Source organism: Panthera uncia (genome assembly GCF_023721935.1).
Source record: "Panthera uncia isolate 11264 chromosome C1 unlocalized genomic scaffold, Puncia_PCG_1.0 HiC_scaffold_4, whole genome shotgun sequence".
NCBI lineage: Eukaryota > Metazoa > Chordata > Mammalia > Carnivora > Felidae > Panthera > Panthera uncia.
In genome coordinates, this window is record NW_026057585.1 from 83,776,411 (window position 1) to 83,802,646 (window position 26,236).

General features: G+C 38.8%; 1 protein-coding gene across 23 annotated transcripts in view; it reads right to left on the reverse strand.

Annotated features, from left to right (window-relative positions):
- The window catches only part of LOC125913573 (mediator of RNA polymerase II transcription subunit 18), a 131,589-nt gene that overhangs the window by 37,060 nt on the left and 68,293 nt on the right, over window positions 1-26,236 (reverse strand). For 9 of the 23 annotated variants that reach the window (XM_049618758.1, XM_049618759.1, XM_049618760.1 and 6 more), the window contains one exon: window positions 14,418-14,585. The exons of 13 other annotated variants lie outside the window; for them this stretch is intronic. In XM_049618758.1, coding sequence (XP_049474715.1) covers window positions 14,418-14,585 — 168 coding nt within the window. One more of the 23 variants, XM_049618770.1, reaches the window with a different exon arrangement.

A 26,236-nucleotide genomic window follows, 5' to 3' on the forward strand; every position in this document is an offset into this window, starting at 1 on the left:
TCTAATAGTTCTGGGATTTTTTTTTTTTTTTAATGCTCATTGAGTTTGAAACAGATCTTGTGTTTATACAAGCATTTTAACAGCATCAAAACCTTGTAAATGGAGAACATTAATTTATGGTACTTACACTACTGCACTTACTAATTTTTGCCTTCTAAAAGAGGATTACTATTGGATTTAAAGAACTGTTTTAGAAAACTACAACAAAATTACAGAAAGCAAAATCTGCCACTACTGAACAAAGCAGGCTTTGTCTAGAGCAGGCCCATAACTTCCCTTGGAAATACTGCAAGGTTCTGACCTTCAGGAAATAGAATTGGGCAAAGCACTGGAGAAGATAGGGAGAAAGTCTCTCTCTGCACCTGCAGGTACAGTTAGGTCTGGGATTCCAACTCTGGTAAAATAGTTTTCCGGCCATGACTGAATCAAAATGTGTACACTTTTTGATAAAAATTCCAAGTTGAGGGGCGCCTGGGTGGCTCAGTCGGTTAAGCGGCTGACTTCGGCTCAGGTCATGATCTCGCGGTCCGTGAGTTCAAGCCCCACGTCGGGCTCTGTGCTGACAGCTCAGAGCCTGGAACCTGCTTCAGATTCTGTGTCTCCCTCTCTCTGACCCTCCCCCGTTCATGCTCTGTCTCTCTCTGTCTCAAAAATAAATAAACGTTAAAAAAAAAAAATTAAAATTCCAAGTTGAGAGTAAGGTTTTATAGTGAGGTGCCAGAAAATATAGATTCTCTCATGGAAAAAAGGCTTAAACTTTCCCAAGTTTTCCTGCAAGGAGAAAAAGGGGCTGTTGAGAAAATCCACTGGAGCAGAGAGAAGGGTCAATAATTTGTGGTTGGCAGGCCACATTCGATAACAGAAAACCCTATTATAAGGAGTCCATGTCGGACTCCTATTCTACTGCTTCCTCCTCATTCCTGACTACATGTGGAAAGTGTGCCTGTTCCTTCTTTCCCGGAGGAAACCATTTATTGTTACACCTCGGTAAGTATGAAAAAATGTCTCTGATAACTCTCATGACCAAATAATGCCAAGTTTTTCTTCAAAGGGTTACAAAGTAGTTTATTCTTAATTAACCCATCTATTATTTATTCCTATGTTAATATTGTTATATACCTACATTAAATTTTATCCATCCAACATTCTCCTTACTGATTTTACCCTATATTTCTAAATCACCTTGCCCCAAATTACTCCATCATCATGGGCTTGAGAACCCATAACTATGAATTTTAGAGCAAAATGAATCAAAAGGTGATGGAAAATGAATGTAGGAAAGAGGAAAATATTCTAATATGGTACCTTTTAAAGCAATATATTCCTATGTAAAAGTAAAAAAAAAAAAAAAGAGGCTAATTTTTGAGTGAAAAATATATGAAGGGTCAAAAAGGAAAAAACAAAAACACAAACCTAGAGATAAGAGAATGGAAAGGCAGAGAGAAAGAAAGTTCCAGACTAAATGGTAGAGTACAGTTCATTAAAATTATTTGGTCCCTTACCCAAGGGATACAGGAGTACTGATGCATAGGGGCACTTGTACCCCAATGTTTATAGCAGCACTCTCAACAATAGCCAAATTATGGAAAGAGCCTAAATGTCCACCAACTGATGAATGGATAAAGAAATTGTGGTTTACATACACAATGGAGTACTACGTGGCAATGAGAAAGAATGAAATATGGCCCTTTGTAGCAACATGGATGGAACTGGAGAGTGTTATGCTAAGTGAAATAAGCCATACAGAGAAAGACAGATACCATATGGTTTCACTCTTATGTGGATCCTGAGAAACTTAACAGAAACCCATGGGGGAGGGGAAGGAAAAAAAAAGGAAAAAGAAGAAGAAGAAAAAAAAAAGAGGTTAGAGTGGAAGAGAGCCAAAGCATAAGAGACTCTTAACAACTGAGAACAAACTGAGGGTTGATGGGGGGTGGGAGGGAGAGGAGGGTGGGTGATGGGTATTGAGGAGGGCACCTTTTGGAATGAGCACTGGGTGTTGTATGGAAACCAATTTGACAATAAACTTCATATATTGAAAAAAAATAAAATTACTTGGTCTTGTGCCTAATTTATTTCCTTTTAATTTTTTTTTTTTAACATTTATTTTTGAGATAGAGAGAGACAGAGCATGAACGGGGGAGGGTCACAGAGAGAGGGAGACACAGAATCTGAAACAGGCTCCAGGCTCTGAGCTGTCAGCACAGAGCCCGACGCGGGGCTCGAACCCACGGACCGTAAGATCATGACCTGAGCCGAAGTCGGACACTTAACCGACCGAGCCACCCAGGCGCCCCGGCTTGTGCCTAATTTAAGGACATGTGCTAATAATTAGCTGGCTGCTTTAATCTGATACACAGTAAAGGATTTTAGTGAAGACAGAAAGAGCTTTTACGTTGATCAAGAACTACAAAGTATTACTACTTGAACATTTTCTCTGAGTAAATATACAAGCTTCTCCTATGGACATATTTCACTTGAGGAAAAAAATTTTATACGAACTACTGAGGATAATTGCTTATTCTCCTGAATGGACACTACAGCATAAACTCCTACTCTGGATTTAAATAATTGATTAATTCACCAATTGTTAGAGAGGTCCTATGGTAAAACTCTAGATGGATACTGACATAACATCTTATCTACGTGCATATGATTCCCCATGCAAAGGTTATTTATTTGAAAGCAGACTCTTCTTAATTAACAGCTCTGGACATCCAACATAAGCTACAGTCAACTAAGAAAGAAATACATCTTATCCGTTTTTTTGTTTTGTTTTTATTTAAAGATTTTATTTTTAAGTAATCTCTATACCCAACATGGGGCTCAAACCAACAACCCAAAGATCAAGAGTTGCATGTCCCACTGACTGAGCTAGCTAGATGCCCTAAGAATACACATTATCTTAAATTTATAAATATCTTGGATTTTTTCTTTTAATATTTAAATTCTCAGCTAGAAAGTAAACTTCAAGGGCATAGACATGATTTATATCTATCAGCATCCACTAAAACATTTACAGGGCCTTAAATAATAAGAAATATATTCAATATACCCAGTAACTAATTTTGTTTCACTTAGCTTGCTAAACTTAGAACCATCAATTTTATTAATTTTTTTAAGTAAACTCTACCCCCAACATGGGGCTCGAACTCATGACCCCAAGATCAAGAGTTGCCTACTCTACCAACTGAGCCAGCCAGGTGCCCAATACCATCAATTTTAAAGCTTAAAACGAATTACTATATTATAGGCCTAGAACTATAAACAAATGATTTAATAATTCTTTTTTTTTTTTCAACGATTTTTTTTTTTATTTTTTTTATTTTTTTGGGACAGAGAGAGACAGAGCATGAACGGGGGAGGGGCAGAGAGAGAGGGAGACACAGAATCGGAAACAGGCTCCAGGCTCCGAGCCATCAGCCCAGAGCCTGACGCGGGGCTCGAACTCACGGACCGCGAGATCGTGACCTGGCTGAAGTCGGACGCTTAACCGACTGCGCCACCCAGGCGCCCCTATAAACAAATGATTTAAATCTTAATTTACTTTGTACATTTATCCTTCCAAAGAATCTGATAAGACTTTCCACACACTCATCCACTGAAATGCCTCTTAAATTTCCTGAAGAAACAGTTATGTTTGGTAAAAGCCTTTAAAGCTAAGGTGTAGTGGGGCGTCCAGGTGGCTTGAGCATTCAACTCTTGATTTTGGCTCAGGTCATGATCCCATGGTCATGAGATCAAGCCCTGCCTCCGGCTCCGTGCGGAGCATGGAGCCTGCCTAAGATTTTTGCTCTTTCAAAAATAAAGAATAAAATTCTCTCTCTCTCTGTATCTCTGCCCCACTCTCTTGCTCATGTGTGCACTCTCTCTCTAAAAATAAAATAAATCTAGGGGCACCTAGGTGGCTCAGTCGGTGAAGCGTCTGACTTCAGCTCAGGTCATGATCTCACAGTTCGTGAGTTTGAGCCCTGCATCGGGCCCTGTGCTGACAGCTCAGAGCATGGAGCCTGCTTCAGATTCTGTGTCTCCCTCTTTCTCACTGCTCCCCACACCCAACCCCCCACCCCGCTCATGTCCTGTCTCTCTCTCTCAAAAGTAAATAAACATTAAAAAAATAATAATAAAAAATCTTGGGGCGCCTATGTGGCTCAGTTGGCTAAGCGTCTGACTCTTGGTTTTGGCTCAGGTCATGATCTAGCAGTTTTGTGATCTCTGGCAGTGTGGACCCTGCTTGGGATTCTCTGTCTCCTCTTCTCTCTGCCCCTACCTCACTTGCACTGTCTCTGTCTCTCTCAAAATAAATAAACAAACTTTTTAAAAAAGTGCAAAAAAAAAAAATTTAATAAAAGAAATCTTGGGGCGTCTGGGTGGTCAGTTGATTGTCTGATGTTGGCTCAGATCATGATCTTGCAGTTCATGAGTTCCAGCCCCACGTCGGTCTCTCTGCTGTCAGCGCAGAGCCCACTTTAGATCCTCTGTCTGTCTCTTTCTCTCTCTCTCTGCACCTCCCCCTCGTGCTTTCTCTAAAAAATAAACATTAAAATAAATAAATAAGGGGCGCCTGGGTGGCGCAGTCGGTTAAGCGTCCGACTTCAGCCAGGTCACGATCTCGCGGTCCGTGAGTTCGATCCCCGCGTCAGGCTCTGGGCTGATGGCTCGGAGCCTGGAGCCTGTTTCCGATTCTGTGTCTCCCTCTCTCTCTGCCCCTCCCCCGTTCATGCTCTGTCTCTCTCTGTCCCAAAAAAAAAAAAAAAAAAAAAAAAAAAAGTTGAAAAATAAATAAATAAATAAATAAAAGGGGTGCAGTCAGTTAAGCATCCGACTCTTGATCTCAGCTCACAGTTTGTGAGTTTGAGTCCCACATTGGGCTCTGTGCTGATGACACGGAGCTTGCTTGGGATTCTGTCTCTCCTTCTCTCTGCCTCTCCCCTGCTTGTGCTCTTTCTCTCTCTTGCAAAATAAACAAATAAACTTAAAAATTTTTAAATAAATAAAATAAATCTGAAAAAAAAGAATTCTTAAAAAATAAAGTAAAATAAAATAAAATAAAATAAAATAAAATAAAATAAAGCAATGGCGTAGTTCTCAAAGGTGTCAATGTTGACCCTTCATGACCTGGCCCTGATTTACTCAAATAGAATAAATCCTGAATTATAAGAAATATACTATAGTCTCCATTAAAATAGCTTACAGCCACCTATGAATTATCTAGGAAATAGAAAATAAAACCCAAAAATTAAATCTAGAGAGAACAGGGGCACCTGAGTGGCTTAGTTGGTTGAACACCTGACTCTTGATTTCAGCTCAGGTCATGATCCCATGATCTCTGCTTGAGATTCTCTCTCTCTTCCTCTGTCCCTCTGCCCTGCTTGTGCTCACTCTCTCTAGAGAGAATATAAAAATCTTAGGTGCCTGAGTGATTTCTAGTTCTGCTTTTAGGACTATTGGTAGACAGAAAAATTGATGAATTTGAGGCTCCCTTTTTATCAAACAAAAATATCAAACTTTATCTACTTAGATGAAATATTTTTGTATATAGATGTTAGATGGGCATTCTTCCTAAGTAAGTTATATCCTATCAGTAATTTATATCTCTTTGCCTATTTCTTGGTTTTCAAATACCATTCATTTCCATCTCACAGATAAATGCCTAGCATTGTTTAGATCCTTATCCTTATTAATGAAGAACTACAGGAGAAGTTAGTGACCCAAAAGTGAATTTATCAATTTCAGGAGGGTGGTTACCTCTGGGACCAAAGAAACAAAATGTCATCACAAGGGAATGCGGGCATGGGCATAGAGAGAGGGGTGGAGCGGGATATCTCTGTTTTTAATTTCATTTCTTAAGCTGGGCAGTGGCCCAAAGGATCCTTTATATTTTTGTGTATTTTTGTCTATGCTTTTTTCTATTTATGAAAAATTTCACTAAAAATAAAAGAAAGTTTTAAAAATTGCTCATGATCAAGGTGAAGTGAATCAAGTCCTGACTTTGGTCCTGAAAATCTGTTGCTCTGTGATTCACTTTGTGATCCATGTGCTTCAGTTTCAGTAAAACATGAAAAATACTTTGTAGGAACTTCATCTGGCAAGATCTCAGGGGGGAAACACACTTTTAGAAACTAAATAATATTAAATCACGAGATATTTGGGAATGTTACCTGTGTTCCCACACTTTAAATGTTTTCTTTAAAGTCATCAACATTTTTCATTTCTGAAAAAAGAGCAGCCTAGGACTGAACATGTTTTCTGCTACTTCCTAAATCAAAGAGAAGGTATAAATCGTTTTTTTAAAAGTGTGATATCAAGAAATGATTCACAGGCTTTCCCCCACTTTGCTTACATTTTCAACCCTTTAACAAATACCCACTTAAAACTATTTTTTCCCACCTTTCCATCTTCATCTTATACAAAACTCCACACGGTTGGGAAAATGAGCCTTCAGTGACAATGGACTGCCACTTCACTTACAAGCCTTGAAACTCTAAGCTACACTTGTAATTACCAGCTTGCTCTCTAGCTATCTCTGAGACAAAAACACTTCAAATATAAAGCACTGACTTGAGAAATGTTTATATCAAAGAACTGCCTTATGAGAAATGGAAACACCAGCACAATGGGAAAAGCCTGAGACTTATCTGGAGGATGTATATATAACTGAGTCTAAGAAATTATGTCAATTCTTGAAAAAAGTCCCATTTATAGAAATCAGCTGTGCTACCTCTAGACCATATACATACCAAGTCCTGCAACACGCTAGTAAAACATTGAATTCTAAATATGAGTTCCTGTAGCACTTATCTTCTGCAAGGGCAAGAAATTAATAGTTTCCCTACACTATTATATAAAAAAAAACTCCGAAGGGCTCAAGTAAAACAAAACTATGAGTGGCAAATTAATATAATTGAATGAAAAACAACTTACAACGTTTCATTCATTCTTCACAAAGTTGTACACATCCTAAAGTTATAAACAACAAAATCCTCCTGGTCAACTCCCTATAAAATATTCAATTTCACATCTTCATCTGCCTTGCCTCTGTCAAAATTTCTTTGCCTTCTATTACTCACCAACTGCATCTGGATTTACCGGTCTGGAGACGTCAGCTTGCCCCATGATTAAATTGTCTGATGTGTCTCACAACAACAAACTGTCCCGGACCAAAGAAAACTTAAAAAGATAAATCCACATAAAGAAGAGACATGCACTCCTCTCTCAGTGTCACTGCCAAACGTCGGGAAAAAGCATGAGGTGAGTTAATTTGCTGGAGTTTCTGTTCCCCGTATCCCAGCCTGGGCACTTGTGGTTCTTACAAATATGTCTTCACGCTGGCTCTCTTCACACAGGAATGCCTGTCATTCCAGAGCGCACACTGTGAAGAGCTCAAGTGCAGGAAGGGGAGGAGACTGCCAACTACATTCGGGCTGCTGTGTGGCCCGCCCCGAAAGGCCACACCTACTTCTCCTGCCGTTGAGCTTTTTTATAACTCTCCAGACTCACAGCTATAGAAGAATGGGAGCCTACTCCAGAGTAGAACTTGTAGATGTAATCATGCACAAAACGTCAGGGTTGTGCATTACACACTGATGGGAAAGGAGGTAGACTCAAAGATATGTCTTCAAGACAGGCTTGCCTCACAAGTACCGACTGTTCTCACATTTCACGGCTTGCTCTAAAACTGTAGTATTTCCTACCTATAAGTGACAGATCCAAAGCAGGATGAGATCTATACACAGGGGGAATTAATAACATTAGGAGTAATAGTTTAGGACTGAATATACCTTCCCTAAAAATAAATAGTTCTGAAAATTTTGCTTACTAAAATAATAAATTTGAAATAAATGTTTGACAGTATTTCTCTTCCTGCTCAAGCTCAATAACCACTAAATGACCTTGGGGATTACAAAATGATAGGTAATGACCCCACATGTTGCATATAATACATGAAAATATCAGCTAACCACATGTCCCAACTGAAGGTGCAGCTTGCATACTGATTTTTCTTTTTTAATGATATAACTAACTTACATATAGTCGAAGTACTTAAATATTAAGGATACAGCTTGATGAATTTTTATCCACAGACATACCTGTGTATGCTAACACTTAATTTGGTAAATGCAAAAAGCCATATCTAACACAAGCTGCAGTGTTTAGCCACATACGCTGGATTATTTCATTAACACCTGAAGGTAAAAATGGTAAACTAACACTTCTGAGCACTACGTTATGGAGGTTGACGTTGGTTACTGGATTTAATCATTGCCACAACTAACCATGCATTGTGAAGAGCATATTATTTAACCTATTATCAGATTAGGAAACTAAGGTTAGTAAGGTCAAATACTGTGACTTATGTCACCAAGTTTGTAAGTGCCAAAGCTCTAATATTCCTTCAACAAATGACGGCTGCGAAAAACAAAACAAACAACAACAAAACTCCAAATCTTTTAGTTTAAATCTCAGTATTCCAAACCGAGCTCACAGAAGAATTTCTAGTATCTGGAATTTCCTTTTACCTTTCCTTAGTACCTTCTCCTTTCCCCCCGTTATTTTACCCCCTTTATCTGCTTTTGATACAGAAAAAAAAAATAGCAAAGGTAACAAATAAGAAAATAATAAAGCCAAAGCAATGGTAAGAAAAAAAGTATAGAAAGCCTCAGGCAACATTTTAATTGTTAATACTGGTAGCAGTCAGAAAAACATTATTACGTTGACCATTAAAATAGGAAAGAGAGTAAAAGGAAAAACATATTGAAAGAATGCTCTAATGCAAGAATATCCAATACCTTCAAACTCCGGCACTTACTTATTAGCCTAAAAGCAGAGCATGTGTAACAGCAGTTTCCACACTGTAAAATGGGAGGCAAAAGGTGGCACCTGCTGCCCAGCACCCAGTAGGTGCTCAACATATTGTAGTAACCATCATCATCACCATCATCTTCTTCATCATGGATGTAACACAGCATATGTTTAAGAGGATGAGCTTTGGGAGCGTCTGACTTCGGCTCAGGTCATGATCTCACAGTCCGTGAGTCCCAGCCCCACATCACGTACTGTGGTGACAGTTCTTGCTTCTTTGGATTCTGCGTGTGTCTCTCTCTCTGCCCCTCCCCTGCTCATGCTCTGTCTCTCTCTCTCAAAAATAAATATTAAAAAAAAATTATTTTATTTTATATATAAAAAAGAGGATGTGCTTTGGAGGTAACTGAAATTTTAATTCCAGATCTATCACTAGATGTTAACACTAGGCAAGTTCCTTTACCTCTCTGTGTCTCAATTTTCCATTCTGTAAAATGAGCATAACCATACTTAGCAGTACGAGGCAGTTGTGAGGATTAAATGACACGAACATAAATAGAGCCCTCTGCGATGTGCCTGGCACACGGAAAACTCTCAGTAAATGCAAGCGATAATTATCACAGTTGCTATAGTAAAAGAAAACAAGTCCAGAAAGGAAAGGCCAAGTCAGGAGTAGCCAGACAATGGTACATGGCAAAAAAAAGTCATTACAAAGAGGTTAGTCAGAAACGGAAGAGGATGACATTTCTGTATCATGAATCCAGGGAGCATATTGGAAGAAGCAGTCCAAGGAGGAAGTCTGAACACAATCAGGTTTGGTATACAAAAACAGCAAGCAGATGGAACAGCCCAGACAAAACGATTACTGTGAATAAGTTTAAACCAGGCACATTACACACACTCACAGCCCAGAAACAGTACTGGAGAATTTAGTTTAGGTTGACAGGACCATACCAGAGTACAACAGATAGATTTATGGATCCTGGTATAGCTGCTGTTTACCACCTGGCAAATTTAAAGTTTATTTATGTACTTTGAGAGAGAAGAGAGTGCACAAGTGGGGGGGCGGGGGTGGGAAAGGCAGAGAGAGGGAGGGAGAGAGAAAGAATCCCAAGCAGGCTTTCCATGCTCATAGAGCAGAGCCCGACGTGGGGCTGGAGCTTATGAACCGTGAGATCATGACCTGAGCCGAAATCAAGAGTCAGACGCTCAACTGAATGAACCATTCAGGTGCCCTGGCATTGGTTTCTTTCTGTGGCTGGTTTGTTAGATGCAAAAGCAAACATACCTGCTTCCTATGCTACATCAAATACTGTAATTCTTGTTCCCTGCTACCCCAACTTCCAGAAGGCAACATGGTTTGCCAATGGAAGAGAGCAGAGGCCCTAGAGACCTGGAGCAGAGGCCCTACATAAAATTTCAGCTTTCCTGTTTACTGATCAGGCAACTCTGAACAAGTTACTTTTAACTTACATGAGCCTCAGTTTCCACACCTGCAAAATGGAGAGAATTACTCACAGAGTTGTGAGGATTAAGAGAATTTTTAAAGAGCATGATGGTTGAAGCTGCTTAAAATATCTGGCGCCCTCTAGCCCCACCTAGATTCTTTATATAAATGACCACCCCCTCCCCCCAACGTTTAAATTTAAACACCACTGTTCTTTAGGAAAAACTGGGGATGTTCTGATATGCTTTTCTGTCACTGAGGCTATATGTATGGCAGGCATGAAGTAATGCATGTTTACAAGCCTGCAATACGCTGGCCTATGTTAATGGGAGGAAGAAACTGAAGTTACACCGCCGGACTGCTTTCAGCTCCATGGAATGAAAGACCTCAGGCTAAAAAACTGGTGTTACACACATACTGCCTTTTTGCTTTTTCTTCAAGTTTGTGTTTTGAAGACAATAAGTTCTTTTTTAAAAATTTTATTTATTTTTTAATTTACATCCAAGTTAGTTAGCATATAGTGCAATAATGATTTCAGTAGTAGATTTCAGTGATTCATCCCCTATGTACAACACCCAGTGCTCATCCCAACAAGTGTCTTCCTTAATACCCCTTCCTCATTTAGCCCATCCCCCCAACCACACCCCCTCCAGCAACCCTCAGTTTGTTCTATTTAAGAGTCTCTTATGTTTTGTCCTCCTCCTTGTTTCGTATTATTTTTGCTTCCCTTCCCTTATGTTCACCTGTTTTGTATCTTAAATTCCACATATGAGTGAAGTCATATGATATTTGTCTTTCTCTGACTGGCTCATTTCACTTAGCATGATACCCTCTAAGTTCCATCCACGTAGTTGCAAATGGCAAGATTTCATTCTTTTTGATGGCCAAGTAATACTCCATTGTATGTATGTATGTATGTATGTATGTATGTATATGTGTGTGTGTGTGTGTACACACACACGCGCGCATGCGCACACACACACACACACACACACCACATCTTCTTTATCCATTCATCCGTCAATGAACATTTGGGCTCTTTCCATACTTTGGCTATCGTTGATAGTGCATCTAGAAACACGGGGGTGCATGTGTCCCTTTGAAACAGCACACCTCTACCCCCTGGATAAATGCCTAGTAGTACAATTCCTGGGTCATAGGGTAGTTCTATTTTTAACTTTTTGAGGAATCTCCATACTGTTTTCCAGAGTGGCTGCATCAGTTTGCATTCCACCAGCAGTGCAAAAGAGATCCTCTTTCTCCACATCCTTGCCAACATCTGTTTTTGCCTGAGTTGTTCATTTTAGCCATTCTGACTGGTGTGAGGTTGTATCTCATTGTGGTTTTAATTTGTTCTTCCCTGATGATGAGTGATGAGCATTTTTTCATGTGTCTGTTAGCCATCTGGATGTCTTCTTTGGAAAAGTGTCTGTTCATGTCTTTTGCCCATTTTGAAGACAATAAGTTCTTAAGGATGCCCTCGGGATCAGGACATGCTTCTAGAACTGAGGAGAGAGTTGTAAGAAATGAGATTAAACAGGAAAATTTCAGGTAAGAAAGATGGAAGGGTTTTTCCAGGGCTGAGTTAAGGATTTACAGAGTCACTTAGAATGCAGTAGAGGCAGTGGGAAAGGTAGGCCCAGCTGGAAACGACAGTTAGCTGGAGATTAGAAAGTGTGGGAAAAACAGCCGAGCCAAAAGATTCACAGGTTGTGAGGACAAGGGAAAGAGGGAAGTGAGACGAGGTTATCAATGACACTGATGGAACTTCAGGCAACTACGTGACATCAGGTGGCTGAATCAAATTATTGCCAAGCTCCCTTCTGGTTCTGAAATTCTACAGCAGAATCAAACCAACGACTTAACCAATTCAATGTTCTGTTTCAAATAATGCCTCCAAAAAGTGTTTTATTATGGAAAAGAGCAGTGGCCATAGTGTACTTTATATAATGAATCTAGCTCAGTGCTTGCCATGTATTGCAAAATACCCACTTAATGAATTGGATTATTATTACTGGGAAACCACAAGCCTTATATATTCATACCACAATTATTTCCTGAGCACCTCTAAAGTATCAGGTATTGTCCCAGGTGTTGGGGACATGGTAGTGAATACAGTGTGGAAAAACCTCATGCCTTCTTTCTAGTACGTTAGATGGTAATAAGTACTGTAGAGAAAAATTATTCAGGAAAGGGAAACAGGGTGGGCTGAGAGAGAGAGTGCTAAATTACAAATTGTGTGAGAAGGGCCTCATTGGGAAGATAACATATAAAGACCTGAAGTAAAGAAATTCCTCAATTAACTTTCTCTGTCATCTTCCTCACTTAGACATACTTCATATTATTGTGCTTCACAGATACTGCATTTTTAACAAATTGAAGGTCTGAGACAACCCTGTGTCAAGCAAGTCTACTGTCACTAGTTTTCCAATAGCATTTGCTCACTTTGTGTCTCTTTGTCACATTTCAGTAATTCTTGCAATATTTCAAACTTTTCACTATTATAATATTTGTTATAGTGATCTGTGATCGGTGATCTTTGATTTTACTATTGTAAATGTTTTGGGGAACCATGAACCAGGCCCACATGAGACTGTGAACTTAATCGATAGATGTGTGTGTTCTGACTGCTCCACTGACTATTCCTCTCTCTCCCTCTCCTCAAGCTTAGCTAGTCCCTGACACAGAACAATATGGAGATGAGGTCCATTAATAACTCTACAATGGCCTCTAAGTGTTCAAGTAAAAGGAACAGTCACAGCTTTAAATCAAAAGCTAGAAATTATTAAGTTTAGTGATGAAGGCATGTGGAAAGCCAAGATGGCCAGAAGATAGGCCTCTTGGTCCAGTTAGCCAAGCTGTGAATGCAAAGGAAAAGTTCTTGAAAGAAATTAAAAGTGCTACTCCAGTGAACACATGAATGATAAGAAAGTGAAACAGCCTTATTGCAGATATGGAGAAAGTTTGAGTAGTCGAGAGAGAAGATCAAACTAACCCCAACACTCCCTTAAGCCAAACCTAATCCAGAGCAAGGCCCTAACTCTCTTCAATTGTGTGAAGGCTGAGAGAGGGGAGGAAACTGCAGAAGAAAAGTCTGAAGCTAAGAGAGTTCAGTTCGTGAGGTTTAAGGAACGACGCTATCTCCATAAAAATGCAAGGTGAAACAGCACACGGCAATGTGGAGGCTGCAACAAGTTCTCCAGAAGATCTAGCCAAGATAATTTATGAAGGTACCTACACTAAACAACAGGTTTTCAATGTAGATGAAAACAGCTTTAAAATAGAAGATTCTGTCTAGGAATTTCATAGTTAGGAAAAAAATCAATGCTGGCTTCAAAACTTCAAAGGACAGGCTGACTCTCTTGTCAAGGGCTAATAGAGATGGTGACTTTAAGTAGAAGCCAATGCTCACTGACCATACCAAAATCCTAGGGCCTTTAAGGACTATGCTAAATCTACTGTGCCTGTACTCTACAAATGGAACAGATGACAGCACATCGGTTTATAATATGGTTTACTAAATTTTTTAAGCCACTCTTGAGACCTACTGCCCAGAAAGAAAGATTCCTACTGCTCAGTGACAATGCACCGGGTCACCCAAGAGCTCAGATGGAGATGTACAGTGAGACTAATTTTGTTTTCACGCCTGCTAACACAATAGCCATTCCATGGATCAAGGAGTAATTTTTTGTAAGTTTATTTATTATTTTGAGAGAGAGCAAGAGAGAGCAGGGGAGGGGCAGAGAGAGAGAATCCCAAGAGTCTCTTGAGAATCTGCACTGGTGGTACAGAGCCTGATGCAGGGCTCAAACTCATGAACTGTGAGATTGTGACTGTGAGTTGAAATCAAGAGTCAGACGCTTAATTGACTGAGCCATCCAGGCATCCCTCAAGGGGTAATTTTGACCTTCAAGTCTTATTATTTAAGGAATTAATTTTGCACAGCTGTAGCTGTCATAGATAGCAATTCCTCTGATGGATCTGGGCAAAGTAAATTGAAAATCTTTAGGAAAGTAAAGGATCCACCAAACTGCATGCCATTAAGAACACTTGTGATTCATGAGGAGAGGTCAAAATATCAACATTTCTGGGTGTTTGGAAGAAGCTGATTCCCACATGGATGACTGTGTGTGTGTGGGGGTGTTCAAGACTTCAATGGAAGAAGTACCTGCAGATGGGGTGGAGACAGCAAGAGAACTAGAACGAGAAGTGGAGCCTGAAGATGGGACTGAATGGCTGTGATCCCATGATACAACTTGAACAGATGAAGAGTTGCTTCTTATGGATGAGCAAGGAGAGTGGTTTCTTGAGATGGAATCTCCTCCTGGTGAAGATGCTGCGAAGAATGTTGAAATGACAACAAGGGATTTAAAATATCAAATAAACTTAGTTGATAAAGCAGCAAGGTTTGAGAGGATTGACTTGAATTATTATTATTATTATTATTATTATTATATTTTAATGTTTTATTTATTCTTAAGAGAGAGAGAGAGAGAGAGAGAGAGACAGAACATGAGCGGGTGAGGGGCAGAGTGAGAAAGGGACACAGAATCCGAAGCAAGCTCCAGGCTCTGAGCTGTCAGCACAGAGCCCAATGTGGGGCTCAAACCCACAAGCTGTGAGATCATGACCTGAGCCGAGGTCGGACGCCCAACTGACTGAACCACCCAGGCGCACTGACTTGAATTATTTTTTAAGGCTTATTTATTTTTGAGAGAGAGAGACGGACAGGCAGACAGACAGAGGGAGAGGGAGACAGAGGATCCAAAGCAGGCTCTGCCCTGACAGAAGAGAGCCCAATGAAGGGCTCAAATTCATGAACTGTGAGATCATGACCTGAGCCGAAGTTGGACACTTAAACCGACTGAGCCACTCAGGAGCCCCAGATTGACCCTAATTTTGAAAGGAGTTCTGCTGTGGGTAAAATATGTTATCAAACAGCACCACATGTTATGATGCTGAAAGGAAAAGTCAACCGATGTGTCAAACATCATTGTCTTATATTAAGAACTTGCCCCAGCCTTCAGCACCCACCACCCTGATCAGTCAGCAGCCATCAACATCAAGGCCAGACCCTCTTATCAGCAAAAAGATTACAACTCACTGAAAGCTCAGATGATGGTTAGTGTTTTTTTAGTAATCAAGTATTTTTCTTAAGTAAGCTCTACATTCAGCGTGGAGCTTGGCCTCATGACCCTGAGATCAAGAATCACATGCTCTTCTGACTGAGCCACCCAGGTGCTCCAGAAGTAAAGTACAGTAAAACCTTAGTTTGTGAGCATAGTTCATTCTGGCAACATGCTTATAATCCAAAGCACCTGTGTATCAAAGTGAATTTCTCCATAAGAAATAATGGAAACTCGGATGATTTGTTCCACAACCCAAAAATATTCATATAAAAATGATCACAATATTGTAACATAATAGAAAATAATAAAGAAAATACAAAATATAAAGAAAAATAAACAAGTTAACCTACACTTACCTTTGAAAGCCTTCATGGCTGGTGTGAGAGAGAGAAGAGAGAGGAGGATTATGGTGTAGGACCACTTTCATTATCACTAACGGATGTTGATTACAGTACAGTATTAATAAACTTGTCATCTACTGTATTTAATGTAACTGGCAATAAGGCAGCAGAGGAAAGGGTCTATATCTGCAGGCAGCCTGACCTAGAATGAAGCAAAGCATTCCTAAGCTTACTCTTGTATGAAAAAGCAAAGGTCTGTCTATAGGTGCTTTGAAGTGACAAAAAAGTATACTAGTGGCAGTGTGGGCACCTTCCAACGTTCTGAAAAATCACTGATTTCTGCCAAACACTGCGGCCTGAGACAGAGCATCCGAGCATGGGAGACGATCACCCACAATCCCACAGCGAGGAAGAGAGAGACACATAGAGAAGGAGAAAGAGAGAAGAACCATTGGCTAAATGGTGATCATGGGACATTTGGCACCACGTACTACTCGTATTGCAAGACATTGCTTGTTTATCAAGTTAAAATTTATTAGAAATGTTTGTTCATTTCATGGAACACTCAGAGAACAAGTTACTCTGTTACAATGCAAGGTTTTACTTGTAATTGTATTTTTTTAAGTATTTTTAAAATAAGGTGTGTACATGGATTTTTTAAAACATAATGCTACTGTGCACTTAGTAAACTGCAATATAGTATAAACATAACTTTTACATGCACTGGCAAACATTCACTTGGCTTGCTTTATTGCAAAATCTGCTTTACTGCAGTGGTCTGGAACTGAACCCACAGTATCTCTGAGGTATGCCTATACTATAGTTCCATCAGTTCTAAGAGAAGCAAAATAAAAGGTGACACTTTCAAAGGTACTACAAATGAATACTGCTTACTCTGGAGTATATTTTAATGATTGGTCACTGAACTAACAGTTATCAAATATGCTATTCAGTTCTCAAATATCTACAGATGGACTGTCTAATACTATGGTCACTAGCTGCATATGATTATTTGAATTTATATTCAATCTGTTTATATTATATACAATTTGCAATTCAGTTTTTCATTTGTACTGGCCAAATTTCAGATGCCCAATAGCCACACATGGCTACCACGATGGATGGTGCAGATACAGAACATTTCCATCACTGCAGGAAGTTCTATTGGACATAATGCACCTGAAGGCTTTTTCAAGTCCACTAAAGTCTTTTAGTAATAACAAAACAGCACTAACTGTACCTTTCAGTGTGTGGTGTCTATCTTCCAAGGCACTAACCTACTAAAGGCACTATACTATGAGGGAACCCTGACAAGTTTAAGAAAAAAAAAAAGTTTCTTTTTATACAGCACTAACTACTAAGCTATTAACACTCTCTTTTTTTTAATGTTTATTTTATTTTTGAGAAAGCGAGAGAGACAAAGCATGAGTGGGGGAGGAGCAGAGAGAGAGGGAGATACAATCTGAAGCAGGCTCCAAGCTCTGAGCTGTCAGCACAGAGCCTGACGCAGGGCTCGAACCCACAAACCGTGAGATCATGACGTGAGCCAAAGTCAGACACTCAACCAACTGAGCCACCCAGGTGCCCATAACACTCTTCCTTTAGTAACTGAATTACTACTTCTTTTTCTAGTAATACTCAGTTAAAGTCTTTGACTATTAATACTAATTCAAAGTTTAAGGAAGGGGAATGATTTAAAAATTTTTTAAAATATTTACTTATTTTGAGAGTGAACACACATACAAGCAGGAGAGGGGCGGAGAGGGTCAGAGAGAGAGAGAGAGAGAGAGAGAGAGAGAGAATGCCAAGCAGGTTTCCTGCTGTTGGCACAGAGCCCAACGCAGGACTCAATCCCATGAACTGTGAGATCATGACCTGAGCCAAAATCAAGAGTTGGATGCTTAACTGACTGAGCCATCCAGGCATCCCAAGAATGGCTTTATTTTAAAGATTTACTAAGAATTATATCCATTTGTTATCAATTGAAAATTAACAACCTCGGGGCACCTGGGTGGCTCAGCCGGTTGAGCGACTGACTTCGGCTCAGGTCATGATCTCACGGTTCCTGAGTTCGGGCCCCTCATCGGGCTCTGTGCTGACAGCTCAGAGCCGGGGAGCCTGCTTCGGATTCTGTGTCTCCCTCTCTCTCTGCCCCTCCCCCACACGCGCTCTGTCTCTCTCTGCCTCTCAGAAATAAAGAAAATAAAAAAAAATTTTTAAAGAAAATTAACAACCTCTATCTTATTGGCCATCCATTTATTATTTCTATTTCTCCAAACAGTACTTTTTCATGCGCTGAAGATAGATTTTATGAGTTACAGTGAAAGTGACTGAGGAGTTTTAAGAAAAAAAGTACTTTATAAAACATGATATTCACAAAAACTAAGTCCCTAGTGGCCTCTGTTAAGAAACCACAAGGTATCAATGATGTGTAGAAACTAACCAGTCAGAAATCAAAGGGCTGCCCATCCCAGGGTTTTGAAACGAGTTAAATGTTCCCCAGTAAAGTGGCATTCACTGCTGATGACTCAGAGGTGACTATTAGCCACTGCCAGTTCTCTCCTTCCTTCCTTCTCTTTCATAACTCTAACTCATCTGGCCCTCAACCCTTTAAGTGAGAAAGAAATCTAAACATTACCAAGGAATATTCTGAGCCACATATTCAGTAAGAATACAATCAATGTCGGATAATAGCTACAATGTTTGTAGTAGTTATTCAAAAATGTCTAACAAGGAATCTCCTTAAACATTCTTTTTTAAAACGTGTAGGAGAATAAAGGGTTTGTCGTCTACTAAATAAAAATTCTGAGTAATGAACACCTGGTTACCCCATGAGTCAACAGTAATTCCTGTAATAGGAATCAAGGATGATTATATCAGTGGTGTTTCTATAAAACTTACTCCAGCTATTAACTCAAATGAACTTTATTCTTTGATTTCCATGTATGAAGTATCCACCTCTTTTGTAGCATTCTCTTCCCTCAAAACCCTCAATCTTTCACAATCACAAATTCTGGGAGATGAAGCACAGGGGCAAAAAAAAAAAAAAAAAAAAAAAAAAAAAAAGCTATGCATATAATTTCTAAATTCAAATTCAAAGAAACATTATGTTCTGGATTATACAAAACTGTCCTTCTAAATCTTGTTTTAAAAAAAGTAACATGGTGGGAATGCAAGCTGGTGCAGCCACTCTGGAAAACAGTATGGAGGTTCCTCAAAAACCTAAAAATAGAACTACCCTACGAACCAGCAATTGCACTACTAGGCATTTATCCACGGGACACGGGTGTGCTGTTTCGAAAGGACACATGCACCCCCATGTTTATAGCAGCACTATCAACAATAGCCAAAGTATGAAAAGAGCCCAAATGTCCATCGATGGATGAATGGATAAATGTGGTGTGTGTGTGTGTGTGTGTGTGTGTGTGTGTACACACACACACTCTGTGTGTGTATATATATATATATATATATATATATATACACACACACTCTATACACATAATACTCTATTGTGTGTGTGTATATATACTCAGCAATCAAAAAGAATGAAATCTTGCCATTTGCGACTACGTGGATGGAACTGGAGGGTGTTATGCTAAGTGAAATTAGAGAAAGACAAAAATCATGATTTGACTCATATGAGGACTTTAAGAGACAAAACAGATGAACATAAGGGAAGGGAAACAAAAAGAATATAAAAACAGGGAGGGGATCAAAACAGAAGAGACTCATAAATATGGAGAACAAACTGAGGGTTACTGGAGGGGTTGTGGGAGGGGGGATGGGCTAAATGGGTAAGGGGCACTAAGGAATCTACTCCTGAAATAACTGTTGCACTATATGCTAACTAATTTGGATACAAATTTTTTAAAATAAAAAATAAAATTAAAAAAAAAAAAAAAGTAACATGGGGCACCTGGCTGACTCAGTCAGTAGAGCATGCAACTCTTGGTCTTGGGGTTGTGAGTTCAAGCCCCGTGTTGGGTGTGGAGATTACTTAAAAATATAATCTTCAAAATAAAAAGGGGTACTTGAGTGGATCAGTCGGTTAAGCATCCGACTGGTGATTTTGGCTCAGGTCATGATCCCAGGGTCATGGATTGAGCCCTGCATTGGGCTCCGTGCTGAACATGGGGTCCACTTAAGATCCTCTCTCTTACCCTCTGCCCCTCTCCCCTGCTCCCCGTCTGTCATTAGGAAAAAAAAAAAAAAGGAACAGTGAAACACATTAACACTTTAGGACAACAATCTGGTGACGTCAGAAAAAATACGGACAATTGTGTGATTTTGCTCACCTGTCTGTACTAAAGCAACTAGCCTAATTCTAGTCTAACTTTTTGGAAAAGATAATCCTTATTCGTACTGATGAGGCTGTAAAAATGTAATCACCAAATAAAATCTTTCAAGATGCAAATTTGATTACTGTGTTTTCAGCCTAAAAATAATTCTTTTACTGAAAAAGCCCGAAATTACACAGTATCCAGTTAGGTGTTAAACACTGTACTAACACTCATCTGGTTGCCGGGCCTATGCACCAAGGGCCTTCAGGATACCACCTGTCCTAAAATCCAGGGAGGAGCTGACAACCAGTTTGTTGTGCTGAGTTGTAGTGAAGGAAAATAAAAAAGATAAAGGGCTGAAAGAACTCTTCTGAGATTCATTCACTTGGGGCAAAAAGTCTTCTGTATCTTTAAACAATTTTACAAATCTCCCCAGTCTGACATAGTCTGTTTGTGGAGTATAGCTTTCAGTTTTGACATCCTCCTCTGTGTACCTGGGGCAGTAATAGTTTACTCCTTCCTGCTTCCAGTTTGATTCCTCTTTAATCTATCCTCAACAGTGGGGCCGCAGTGATGTTTACAACAGCACAAATTTAACAGTGTTCTTCACGGCTCACAAAAAAAATCTTTCAAGCCCTGATCTAAGCCTACCTTTCTAACGAGCCTCTTCTCTACCTCCTCTCCCGTACTTACTTGTCTTCAGTCCTGGGACTAGTCTTCAGTCCTGCTGCACCTCGTGGAGTTCCTGAACTATGACGTGCTCTCCCGGGTCTATCTACTGAGGCATCTGCTGTTCTAGCTACCTGGAAAGTCGTCTCCCTCCCCACATCCCCTCATCTGGCTAAGTCCTGCTCCTTCAAATTCGTTTACGTGTCACTTCCTCCTTGAAGCCGCCTTTGAACATCTACCTTTTGACACTTAAGACTGAACCAGGTATACCTCTTCTGTGCTCCCAAGTCACCCTGAGTATACCTCTACATACAGGGGTACACATCACTTTTGTTCTAATTATCTATTTACTTACTTGTCTCTCCTACATATATCCTCAGCAAGTAACATACTGCTCAGCACATAGTAGGCATTCAATAAATATTTGAAAACAATGGAGACAGGCAAAGGGAGAACAGGATCTTTCACTAGACTGCAAATATCCTTTTCAGGTTATGAAGTATTTAAGTTGGGGAAAGTGCTAGGCTGGTAGGTAATGAACTTAGAATAAGTCACTTAACAATTTCATGACAAAAAGGAAAGAAAAAGACAGGCATAATTGAGATTATCTTGAAAGCTACAGATTAAATGTTATTACAAATTCACTGCCATCTATGCTTACAGCAACACAATCTTTGAATTATAGTTGGTTTTAGATTTATAAAAAAAGTGATTGAAAAAAAACCCAGCTCTGCTTTTCTTCTAGTTTCTAGGAGAAACGGTTACGAGGATTAAACTAGCACCACCAGTTTTTAATCACTCAAAGGTGATTTCTTTTCTCCCCTTCATTCTTGTTTCCCAATTTTTGGAAATTCTTGTTTCCCAATCATTTCATTAAATGATAACGTTTCTACCAGAAAAATCAGAACACAAGAGATAAAATAATACTAAATATCTATTTTGTTACATATGAACATCTTTAACAAAAGAGCTGATGAAAAAGAGCTAAATCTTAGAAAGAATAAACTAAGTTCAATTTCCCATGCATTCTTTCCCCTCGTTTTCTATGAATAAGCTAACACTAACTGAGCCTATAACTCCAGGGACTATTCTAAGTGTTCTACATGTGTTAATCTAATTCTCACAACAAGGACATCAAAAGGATTCCATTTATTATCCTACTTAACAGATGAGTCACACAGGGGTAAACTTGTCCAGTGAGGTCAAAGCCGACAAATGGCAAAATTGGGGCTCATATCTAAGTACTCTGGACGTGAATCTCTACTCCTACTAATATACTGTATACCTAAATATCAGTTGAATTCACACAACTTATTTTTAACCTTAGAAACACTGTTGGAGGTATTACTGTAACAAAAGTAAAATTCAGGCACAGAGCAGTTATACAAATTGTCCAAAATGACAATGTTAAAATTAAAAAAATAGTTGTTCTCTTAGCCCATCCCTGAATTTCCAGTATGACCATCACCAAGAATGATGCTTCCTATCATAAAACCAATCTTTAAAGGAAATTCTTAGGGGCGCCTGGGTGGCTCGGTCGGTTAAGCATCCAACTTCGGCTCAGGTCATGATCTCACGGTCCGTGAGTTCGAGCCCCGCGTCGGGCTCTGTGCTGACAGCTCACAGCCTGGAGCCTGTTTCAGATTCTGTGTCTCCCTCTCTCTCTGCCCCTCCCCTGTTCATGCTCTGTCTCTCTCTGTCTCAAAAATAAGTAAATGTTAAAAAAAATTTTGTTTTTAAAGTTAAAAAAAATAAATAAAGGAAATTCTTAGAAAATGAATGAAAGGTCTAAAATCAAGAGAGGTTGGCTATTTGGGTCAGAGACATTTCTACCACTCCTCAAACTAAACCTATAACAAAAATACCCCAGCCCCAGTGTTTCATGAGAAGCACCTTTAACCCACACCGGGGGCATTATTAGCCATATAAAACAGTATGTTTCATCATCATATACTGTGTGTCTGTATCTTTAAGGTTATTAGGTAATTAGGAAGCCCCTAGATTTTCCTATTTCCCCATGTTCTCCAAATTCTCTTGATACAAGACAAATACAATAAAAAAACTCTCCTTAAAGAAATCACCACTAAGCTGTTCAAAGAATGCAGAGATAAGAAAGGAAATATGTATCTATACAAGCAAATTTGGTTTTAATAATTTCCATAAGTACAAGTCATGCTCAATAACATGGCATGAAATTCCAATAATGCAACTCTTTTCATATGTATAAAAACATTTATTCACTCTGCCTCACATTGACAGTTCTTAATTTCCTCTTTGAGAGCTGAAACTGTATCTTATTTTCTCCCTTCATGGCAACTAGGGCAGTGTACCAACAAAATTTATTGAATGAATTAATGAATCAGTCTGCCAGCCAATCATCTTCATCCACTTTTTCACCTTTTGGTTGGAGTGAGTATACACTGAGTACGAAAATAAATTATCAAGCAAAACTACCTGAACTTCATTGTAACCAACGTTAAGCCATTGGCCTTGGATGTACTATGAGATTAAAACCAGAACTAAACAAGCACACACCTTTAGTACTGGCAAAGCTCCACCTGAGTGCCACTTCTTTCTTTCATTAGTTAAGACATGATTCTTAAGGGTTCTTGCTATTCAAGCCTTTGATTATTGAGCTCTAAGCTGAAAAGGGGAAAGACTGACCTCTGGGAGAAAATGGACAAAATAAAGCAGCCAGACCCACCTGTTTTATAGCATTTAAATTATCTGGGGGGAGATCAAAGAAGAAAAACAGAAGATAAAGAATCATCAAAAGAAATTTAAAAATATTTAAATAGTCAAGAGAAATGCAGTTATTATTATTATTATTATTTTTTTTGTAGTATTTAATCTTTTTATGCAGTGGAAAAAAAGGAAAGCTGTAGCTACAGACTACAGTTTGACCTAATGTCATTCTGACTACCAACAGAAAAACACTGATTTGATGAGGAAAAACCAAAACAATTTTCAATAAGGAACTGAAGACCATCAGCACCATTTCACAAATAATCCATTATTATACTGCTATCACCTTCTTTTAATGAAACCTTCCATTATGGGTGTGTGTGTGTGTGTGTGTGTGTGTGCGTGCACACACGTATTCTGGACTCCACTGATGTTTCAAATAATAATCTTGTAAAAACGGTGTCTTTTGAGTCAAGGCAAAGCTCTACCATGAAAGGTCATTTCTTTAAAGTAAACTCTGCCTCCAATGTGAGGCTCAAACTCACGACCAAGATTAAGAGTCACATGCTTTAATGACTGAGCCAGCCAGGCGCTCCACAAAAGGTCATTTTTAACATGACAGAACTCTGAACAGGCACAAGAAGATAACCACTGATGTTGTTTTGAAATTAATGGTTTCCTGCCTAATGGAAAATATTTATACTAGTCTCATTATCAACTTTTAAATCCCATTGACCATAATGTGAATTTGAAACAAAGCTGAGGAAACATTTTTTAAATTAAAGATATTTACTTATCACTTAATAGAAAAACATAAAAATTTCAAAAACTTTAAAAGACTTTTTTGTTTAATAAAAATTATACACTTTTAAATGGGAATATGCCATAAACACTGTGCTGTGTGCATTGTTCTTTATCAGAGTTATTTCTCTAGGTAAATAACCAAGAAAAGTTTGAAAAAGTAGAATAATGAAGGGTATTGTTTTAGACCTTAAAATATAAGACTATAATAATAATAAGGAGGTGCATGGGTGGCTCAGTCTTAAGGTTAAGTGTCCAACTTTTGATCTCAGCGCAGGTCTTGATCTCAGGGTCATGAGTTCAAGCCCCGTGCTGGGCTCTGCGCTGGGCCATGAAGCCTACTTAAGAAAAGATAATAATAACAAACAATGTACAACTGGTGTAAAAATCGACAGGTGGTTCAATAGAACAGAATGCACAGTCCAAAAATATACTTGAGATCTTACAAACCTTAGCTTGCTGCAATAGCGTCATAAATCAACAAAAAAGGGGCAGTTAATTTAACTTTTTTTCTAACTTATATTTTATACACTTTGTCAAATACCAAAAGCAAATATAAATTAAATTAACTTTAATTGGGGCACCTGGGTGGCTCAGTTGGTTAAGCGTCCAACTTCATGATCTTGTGGTTCATGGGTTTGAGCCCTAGGTCGGGCTCTGTGCTACCAGCTCAGAGCCTGGAGCCTACTTCAGATTCTGTGTCTCCCTCTCTCTGTGCCCTTCCCCAGTTCATGCTCTGTCTCTCTCTCTCTCTCTCTCAAAAATAAAATAAAAAAACATTAAAAAAAATTAAAAATAAATTAACTTCAATTATTAGAACTGCATTAAATCTATACAGTAAATTTAGTAATACATGGCACTAATTTTCCCATTGCTTGACACAATGCCTCTATTCTCTCCTCTATAGCAAATTTCCAGTTGTATCATAGAGCTTATGGACTTCTTGTTACAATCATTCCTAGGTATCTCATAATTTGGGTTGTGCAAGTAAAGGGCTTTTAATTCCTTTAGTCTTTTGGCATAATTTATTATATGTACATTTAAAACGATTCATTTTTGAACAATTATTTTGCATTTAGTCAGCCATTTTACTGAACTCTTTTTCAGTTGATTCTCTTGGGAGTATTTTTATGAAGAGGAAATATTATTGGTCAACAAATATATAATTAACTTTTTCATTATTGGAACTTCTGATTAGTGTTTGCCTTACTACACTAAGAACTCCCAAAATAATGTTAAATAAGGTAACAGTGGGCATTCCTGTCTTGTTCTTATTCTAGTGGACATTTCTTCAATATCTCACTGGTAAGGGTGGTATTCAGAGAGCCATTTTTTTTTTTTTAATATTTATTTATTTTTGAGAAAGAGAGAGGGAGAGAGCACAAGCAGAGGTAGGGCAGAGAGAGAGGGAGACAGAAGATCTGAAGGAGCTCTGCATGACGTGAGCAGACGTCAGAGCTTAACCAATGAGCCAACCAGGCGCCCCAGAGAGTCATTCTTTATTATGTTTAAGCTGTATGTAAACATACTGCAATAGAAAAAAAAAGAACTAAAAGGATATATACAACATTCATGCTGTGGGTTGTCACTGAGCGGCAGAGGTGGGCAAAAGAAATTGTATCTAACTTTTATAAAATGTGTCTTAATGTTACCAATTTTTAAATCAATTTAGTAGGAATGTGTAGGTGCTTTTCATTTAAAAATAAATCATCAGATTCTTAATATAAGTTTTTAGCTGGAATAGTTGAATTTTATAAAAAAAAATTTGTCATCAGAACACCTGGGTGGCTCAGTCAGTTAAGCGTCCAATTCCTGATTTTGGCTCAGATCATGGGTTGGAGCCCCAAGTCGGGCTTGACACTGACCATGCGGAGCCTGCTTGAGATTCTCTCCCTCTCTCTCTGCCTCTCCCACTCACACTCACTCTGTCTCCCCCACCAAAATAAATAAACTTAAAAAAAATCCTTTAAAAAAATAAAAATTAAAAAAATAAAATAAAAATTTTTTGTCATCTCCAGAAATGAGCATATCATTTTCCTCCTGTTTTCTGATGTACTAATATGTTATTATTTATAGATT